This window comes from Enoplosus armatus, chromosome 18, assembly GCF_043641665.1.
Source record: "Enoplosus armatus isolate fEnoArm2 chromosome 18, fEnoArm2.hap1, whole genome shotgun sequence".
In the NCBI taxonomy this organism is placed as follows: domain Eukaryota; kingdom Metazoa; phylum Chordata; class Actinopteri; order Centrarchiformes; family Enoplosidae; genus Enoplosus; species Enoplosus armatus.
In genome coordinates this window covers 12,263,126-12,271,610 of record NC_092197.1, presented here as the reverse complement: position 1 = coordinate 12,271,610, position 8,485 = coordinate 12,263,126, and the positions used below count along the sequence as shown (strand labels likewise).

The window sequence follows — 8,485 nt, the reverse complement described above, 5'->3', positions numbered from 1 at the left end:
CAGCAGTTGAGCGTCCTTGTTTTATTGGAGCAAAGCCAAACTCTGCAGCTCTGTTTGGCCCTCGGGACACACCATACACATGTTACTGTTTGTACCAAAGCAGAGGAGCTAGTCAGCCATCTCTCCCGTCTTCTTTTCCACTTAGCTCGTCTCCTCTCTGATGCCATTTAAATATTTTAGTGCTAAGTGAGGAAGTCCACAGGGAGGAACATGAGGAGAAGTCCACAGTGAGTGCAACACGTGTTAAAAGTGAAACCCTCTTTTCTGTAGGCCTATTGCTCACCGCACATGCTCTGTTAGCTGCCTCTTCATTCTCTCTCACCCCTTCCAGTGTTCACGCTGGACTCTTCCACATCATCCTTTGCGATGCAAAACAAGACCATACCACAATGAGTGGTGAGTGCAGATGGGGGTGTTTTAGGCGATGCCGCGTGTCGGGGCAGGTGCTATAGCTCGCTGTGGCGCACAGGAGGCTCTAGCTTGTGTGACAGGGCGGTGAGGACCTTGTCGAACTTCTCGTAACGCTCCGATTGGCTGCCCTCAGAGCCGCGGCTGCCCCACAAGAGACGCATCTGAAACTCTGTTTGGAAGATCTCGTGTATTTCTGCTCGCTCCTGGAACCCTGGAGAGGAGGGGAGAGGAGAGGAAAGGATGTTACTCTTTGTAGATGACAGTGTAATAATGATAATCATGGATAACAGAAAATGAAAACAAGTTTATAAAAAATTCTATAATTGGATAATAAAATAAAAACACTGAGGAAAAAACTAAAACTGTAGCTGATTTTATTTTTACAAATGAAATTAACTGACTTAAATAAATGACATGACAAGTCTTTAGTCTCTGTTCTTCTATTTAGAATAGAAAAAACCAAGTAAACTAAGTCACAACTGAAAGAAAATTTGAAAATTATACCAAAAATATAGGGTAATTAACACTGAAAATAGTGCTGAAAATCTCAAACTATCATCATTCTGTGTGACAAAATAATCTAAACTCAAAGGTCCAATAACTAGCCTTTTCTGAGCTCTCAAACATATCTCATTATCTTCATCAGCACTCTTCTCCCCAAATTAAATAATTCAAACTCCCAAAAACGTCCTGACCGTAACCAATTTCAACAGCTGCATGAAGTAAGCATCTCAACTTTGGCTCAAAGCGAAGGGGGCAGACTGAGGTCAGGCTGATCGATAGCGAGATATAACAGAAAACAGAGATGTGAGCTGATAGCTATTGACACACGGTTCAATAAAGCAGTAATGGCCTCAAACTGAGAACCATTGGGGAGGTATTAGGGATCAATAGAGTTAATATAGTAACACCACATACACACACAACCGTTAGATCAAATCAGTGATGTCGTGATAACACTAATACTGAACACACTCATCATCATTAACAGCAATACAGCATGATATGTAACACCAGCTGTACTCTAAGAACATAAGAAGCTGTGGTGAGAACTCCTGAAGGTTGGTGTGGATGAAATAATTGACGAAGTTGACAGTATTAATGAGCTTAAACCAAACAGTATGAGGGGGAGAAGAGTGAGAAAATGTATGTTTCCCCATAAAAATACGGTTCACAAGAGAGATGCATTTTTTATGTAAAACAAGAGTCAGCCATGCAAGCACTTCTGTGACTGTGCTGAGTTAAATGCTAACATTAGCGTGCTAATATAGTCACAATGACAATGCTAACAAGCTGACGCTAAGCAGTTATAATGTTTACCATGTTCTGTTTTAGTTTAGTGTGTTAGCATGCTAACATTTGCTAATTAGTACTACACACAAAGTACATCTGAGGGTGATGGGAAGGGCATTAGATTTGCAGGTATTTGGTCATAAAACAAAGTAGCTGAAAAGTCAGGTTTTTTTTCAGTCTGTACCAAAGTGGTGGATGGCCCAAATGCCCACCAACAGAGTGCCAGACTGACATTTCCCATACATCGAAAAAACACATTTGTTGTCTCAGGTCCATGCTTCCAAAAACTGTCCTCGGCCTTACCCTGCAGTTTGGTCTCAGCATTGGTTCTATAGATCCCCCCGTGATGTGCAATGGTACGAGCTGCCTCCAGGTGGTACATGACCACGTCCACTCCCACCTCTGCACTCTCCCAGGGCTCCAGCGCCTCCCCGAGAGCCATGCCCCGCTCCAATAAGGACAGGACGGGAATGATGTGGGGGAGGGAGGTGTTGGACAGGGCACTAGACTCTGTGAGCAAAGGACAGTTTTTAGTTCAGAATTAAATACACACATGCACATTTTTGGATGAAGCACAACCATGTAAAGTAGGATCTCACCTTTGCCATCGTTCATATTCTTCATGAAAGGCTTGAGTTTCTTCTCATATAGAATAGCGCCCTCTGTGTGCCTCTGGCGTAATGTCACCCATGTCTGTTCCAGGCGGGAAATCTGAAGCAATGAGCACATGAAGCATTTTAAGAATGTATCCAAGAAAATGTCCTGATGGAAACCTTTACAGTTGCTAATGATGGTGACTTTTATCTGCATCTCCCTTACCTGCGGCAGCTCCAGGGCTCTCATCACTGCAGCAAAGCCAAACATGTTGCCCAGGCTGCTTTTCAACTCTGCTGCCAATTGAATGGTCTTGTGGAGCAGGGCCGCCCTCTCCTCTGTGCTTCCTGTGCAGCCGAGCAGGTCCACTGCCATCATGATCGACATGGTGTAGAACCTGAGAAAAGACAAATGCGCTATTCAATAAAACATATTAATACAAGCACATTTTTGCTGCTGATAGGGAAGCAGAGGATGTTGAGACTATTTTATAACCTGGAATTTCACATTGTGGCAGATTGTAGTGTATTACATGAGTGATGCCTTTAGATGTTGATGAAATATAATATATTACTTCAAGTACTCGAGTGAAGTTAAGGAAGAGGAAGTCACGCAAAGCTGTAATCCACAGTTTGATGCCTCACATTCAGATTTCATCAAGTTTGCTTTCAGTAACATGCTGTTACATTGATTGAGAAATATTTATTATGTTATACAACCAACCATGGAAGAGAAGATGAGAAGAGAATGAAGAGGTTGAGAGATTTGGATGGTGGCAGTAAGAACATAAGAGGGAAGAGAAGAGAGGAGATGGAGGAGATGAACATATAATCGACAGCTGAACTAATGAAGGCGTTAATTAGCAATGTATGAAGGAAGGCAGTGGAAAAAAAGCGTGTTTGTACCTCTCCAGTAGGTCAAGTCTTAGCTGGTGTCCATGTGGTAGTGTCAGTAACTCCAACCCTGAGGATACTCCCATCATCCTTTGCATGTCTGAGGTTACGCCTAATATTCTAGCCACCTGTCCAAGAGTTGGAAAAAAATTATTAGTTTTATGTGTGGCATGTGTGTGCAGTTATTTGTTAGTGTGTGAATACGTTTGTGCGTTTACATTTCTGTGTGCCTACAAGCATGCCTATTGGTATTTTGTATTTGTGCATTTACTGTATGTGAGATGTGTGTATGCGCGTGTGCCTGCGTGTGGACTGCATACATTTGTGTGTGTGTGTACCTTGCAATCCGCCATGGTGATGTGTTTAGCTGCGGTTCTTGCATCCACCTCAGCCAGCAGCTCTTTGACTCTCTTCAGCACCGACATCTCCAGAGGCTTATTCTCAGCTGGCATAATGCAGGACTCGTACCTGCACAGGAGCGATTACACCGTTTTACTCAACCCGGACAGGACATGAGCGCTCAGCGCTGAGTGTGACCTGGTAGGCTCATCCAGTGGTCCAGCTGTTAAAAGTGCTCTCTGGTGGACAAACTATTTAATGTTGAAACTCTTCCCAAATGACCTAAACATACTGTACAGTGTCATTTCTGTTGTGCAATTTATGCACAGTTATCTGCTGACACATACGCTGACACCAGTACAATCTGTGAAAGGTTAAAATCTGCTGATAAGATCGGCCATGCAGATGCAGAATTAGTCCCACAACTCCTTATGAAGGGGTCTTAAGGTTATTTGTTGAATTACTCAGTTTGTGTATTTGTAATTTGAGCCTTTATGAATTGATGTGACACATTATAAAACTAATTACAGCGATAAAAGCTTACCACAAACACACATTTCCAGAAAATGCACCTGATATGTCAACAACCAAGTTACTAACAAATGGTAACCATCCAACAAACTGGACTAATACATCCGCAAACCAAACCAAACACACAGTATGTATACGCTATACAATGTGACACTCAACACTACACATTGGTGACATTGTGTCCTAATCGTGCTGCTTTCTCTTCAACCAGCCCGTCACTGGCTCACACTGGAGCCTCAATCATAAGTAGCCTTTACTGCCGTAACAGCCAATTTCCCCCCGTAGAGTTAACACTGACAATAATCCCCCTGCGCTAAAATTTCACAGGGGATGCTTCGATGTCCAAAGCTGCTGCCTGCTCCATCGCTGCTGCCAACTCAGTGTACCTGTCCATTTTCCTTTTACAAGCCTCATTTGCGGTGTCCTCCCATGGCACCGTAAGCCCAATAAAATACACTATCTGCTGTGTCTCTGACCAAAGCACAAAGTCTGCCCCCAGGCTATTTCCCACAGGATTATCAGCTGTTTACTCAAGTCTCGGCTCACTAATAGCCATACTGCAGTGTCTGGTCAAAACTGTCTGACTCCCATATTTATACCCTCTATGACACAATATCAGCAGGTGTATTGACCTTTGAACACACGACCTTTACATCCTCAGAGAATATGCTTCGGTGTAGTACAAGCTGAGCAACAGCCAGCTACACTTATTGTTTGCTTAGTTGGCTTCTGCCTACACTTAAGGCTCTCTTTGTTATACCTGCCTTACATGTATCCTGCTGTAGTGATGAGCTCTAACTGTATCTGTTGAACTGCTTCTTTTCAGTTCCCTTCAAACAGCAGTTTTCTTGGTCAACAATTCAGTGGAAGCCTTTTCAATTTTTATTGAGCCCATCATATTTCCATATTTCTGTACCTACACTTCTTCCGATGGACATGGCAACAATGCCTTAAATGTACGTTCAATCTTGAAACTTGATCAACATAATCCAGATTTTCATGTTATGAGAGGAACAAAACAGGAACGATTCATGCAGAAGTGACCTTCATTGTTGGTGCAAATAGTAGGCTGTTGTGTACTGTTTTCAGAAAGTTTCTGACTGTAGGGCTTGTATATTAAGTCTTGTTACACAAGATAAATGTTGGCAACTCCAGCGCCACCAATTCATTTAAGTGGTCAAAATGTCTACTATTAGCCCTCAATTCATGTAGCATACTCTTGAATTAGCTCCTGAATGTCTTTCTTGTCATCTTAAGTAATTTTTTTAAGGAGATAAATAGTGGTAGGACTCACTCACTCTATCGCTTAACTCCAAAAGCTTTGTGTTGTGTGTCCCTTTCATAAAGTATCCAAAGTATCCTTTAGAAACACCATGAAGTGAAAGTTTAGAAGCCGAATCCTGTGTGTGTGTATGTGTCTCGTACCTGGACGGCCTGAACGAGGACGCTGTCTCCACCTGTGGGGCGCTGAACATCCCCTCTCCTTCCTCCCTCGCTCCGTCCTGCCTCCCTTCTTCCACTCGCAATCGCTCCACATAGCTCTTAGTCGGGGGTTTAGGGGGCCCGGCAGGGCAAGGTCTGAGGTCACAGTAGCTCCCTGCTGTTTCTGAGGAATGTGATTGGTAGCTGGGATGATGGGCGGGCGAGGAGTGTGCAGAGTGAGTGGTATGCGCTGGATGCTCTGGAGGGTTGTTACTGGCAGAGGGGCTGAGCTGAGGGTCGCTGGATCGACGGATCACGGGAGAGGGTGGGACGACAGCCAGGACCCGCCCGCCTGAGTGGGCTCTCTGCCTGGAGACTGAAGAAAGAGAGTGTAAGAGTCTCACGTTCTCTTATGGAGACTGTGTTTGTGAATGTGAGGGGCAGCTTTTATTTTGTATTCATGTGTGTGAGTCTGTGTGTCTCTGGCACTTACTAGCAGTATATGCAGGAGACAGTGGGGTTTCCCCAACAGGTGACAAGGGGCAGCGATACTCCTGAATCTGGTCCATGCTCATCGCACAGTTCCGCATTGCGTCTTTATGGTGGTGGATTGTCGAGGGGCTGCCAACACAGCATTTTTAGGATGTTAAAAGATTAGGTTCTAATAGCTGTCAAGGTGCTGAAGGGAACCTCACAGAGCAGTGCAGTTCAGGATGTCACATTTATAAGATGACAGGAATGGTGTCGTTACGGATGCAAATGCTGATTATTTTAAGGTGAGAGAAGAGGGAAAGATTGTAGTTGGTGCAACCTTTTATTAAACATTTCTTCTACTTCATGATACACATTTTCTTAATTAAAACCATGTTTAGGACTTTAAAGCAGGAGCAGAGAATGTAGCACAATGTGGCTTCTTAGGAAAAGATTAACTGTAAAAAATATACTTAATTAATGTTTAAGGTGCATAACGGCTATTTTTAGTGGGAAGTTTTCAACAATCATGCCCAAATATATTTTTTCCACACATCTAAAAGCCCAGTGTGTTTTTCTTATCCCATGCTTTAAAATCTCGCTCAACTCCTTCAAATACTCCCTATGAGGCTAAAATGTATTTCCACTTTGCACAACACATTTGTCTGCTCCTTCTTTGTAGCTTCAAGTTTCAAACAGCCTTCTTCTGTTTGAAACTTGAGTGATCCAGTGCAGAAGTGGCCAAGTGAAGTTATCTTGCATCTTCACTCGGAGGACACTAACAGGACTCGATGCTCATCACTAAGGGAGGTGCTAAGGGTGTCTGTGAAGTGAGGGGACCGCAGGTATGTGGGAGGTAAGTGCACTAGTTTAGTCCTCAAACACAACACTAGTGTCACACACAAACACACACACACACACACACACACACACACACACAAACACACACACAACCTGCAGTTGGGCACAGGTTCCGGCTCTGGTTCTGGTGGTGCCACTGGCGTCTTAACTGGACTGGGACTGTCTGAGTCACTGGTCATGTATATGACATAAAGCAAGAATGAAACAGTGACAAATACGATGAAGACTGCAAAAGAGAACTGTCAGGGTTTTATTATTAGCTGCTCACTCTACTCCTCTTCCTCACCTATGAGGTATCATCTTCTCAGTCGTCAGCCCGTCAGTCATGGTGACGCTCCGCCTCTTGATGTACGCCCCCCTCTGACTGGACGGCGAGTATGTGGAGCCTTGCTTGCTGGTGGCCAGAGCGAAGGTGGCCTCCAGGTAGCGCAGAGGGAGAGTCCTGCTGACTGGACAGTAGATGTGGACGCCGCTGGACTGGGAGATCGGTTTGCGCTGGCCCACGTAAAAGCGCACAAGCTCCTGGACTGAGTCGAAACTGTCAGACTCCAACACATACTGCACCTGGAGATGAAGAGAATATGGAATTTAATATAACGTCTTTGGGATTTTTCTTGCATACCTGCTGTAATTAGCTTGCACCATGGACATTTTGAAGGGAGAGAAAATCTGTGTTCCAAAATCACTCAAATATCAGCTCCATGTTTTGTAACCAGAGAGTTAATTTATTTCACAAAATGCTGCTGTTCCTGTTAACCTCTATTAATTCTACAGTGCTTAAAAGCAGTTCACGCAGTGCAGAATTATCCAATAACTGATTTGTGCATAATAAAATTAAACTGGGTGGGAATTGAGGTTTATTGAGAAAGGGACTGAGTGACCTTCTGAGTAAGGAAGTTAAACTAGAGAGAATAGACAACAACAACAACAGCAGCGTCATCTCCACTGTCTTTTATGCCTACAGAAGATAAAGTAAATGCAAAGCACCACAAGATTTAAGTTGAAATCGCTGAATTAAAAACATGAGAGCAAATTTAACAACAATGCAAAAAGCGTTACATATAAGCGTATGAAAAAAATTGCTGTTAAGAAGTGATGAGTGCTGAAGCAGACAACCCGTTAAAGCTTTAATGCGTACCTTGGTGTCATTGGATTTGACCAGGACTTTGCTGATCTTGAAGTGCAGCACCTCATTATCCCATCGACAGGTCAGTACGTAGTCGCCCACGCTGGTCAGAGAGTCGCGCACAAGGAAATCTCCGTTACGTAGAACCAGAGTCTCTGACACCTAGACAGAGAAAAAAAATGTATATGGTTTTAAGTTAGTAAAACGGGACAAAAGGTTCCAGTCCTGGAGGCCATCATGGCTCACTGAGCTACAGCATGAGTGTGAATATTTTGTTTCTGACACTTTGACTGTTGAATAATTGAATTTTGAGAATCATGATTATTTATGACAATGCCTTCGGACAGTTTCTGAACAAACACAACTAGCTCTCACTGCCAAACTGTGTCTGCTATGCACAGTCTGAACTGGCAATGATGGATAAAATGCTTGCGACAATGGCCAGAATGATTTTCTGAGGAGACATTTTATCCAGTTCAGCGTTATTGTAATAATGAGTTATTTTGAATTTATTGACAAAACAAGCAATCAAGAAAAGCAATCT

At 43.4% G+C, this 8,485-nt stretch overlaps 1 protein-coding gene across 1 annotated transcript in view; it reads right to left on the bottom strand.

The window, feature by feature from the left end:
* Positions 1-354: 354 nt before the first annotated feature.
* The window catches only part of sh2d3ca (SH2 domain containing 3Ca), a 50,948-nt gene continuing 42,817 nt past the window's right edge, over positions 355-8,485 (bottom strand). The window contains exons 6-16 of the mRNA XM_070924354.1: positions 7,954-8,103; positions 7,102-7,379; positions 6,909-6,986; positions 5,977-6,104; positions 5,487-5,859; positions 3,530-3,659; positions 3,204-3,319; positions 2,524-2,695; positions 2,304-2,415; positions 2,008-2,214; positions 355-622 (exon numbers count right to left, since the gene is read on the bottom strand). Coding sequence (XP_070780455.1) covers positions 447-622; positions 2,008-2,214; positions 2,304-2,415; positions 2,524-2,695; positions 3,204-3,319; positions 3,530-3,659; positions 5,487-5,859; positions 5,977-6,104; positions 6,909-6,986; positions 7,102-7,379; positions 7,954-8,103 — 1,920 coding nt within the window. The 3' untranslated portion in view covers positions 355-446. The remainder of the gene's footprint in view (positions 623-2,007; positions 2,215-2,303; positions 2,416-2,523; positions 2,696-3,203; positions 3,320-3,529; positions 3,660-5,486; positions 5,860-5,976; positions 6,105-6,908; positions 6,987-7,101; positions 7,380-7,953; positions 8,104-8,485) is intronic.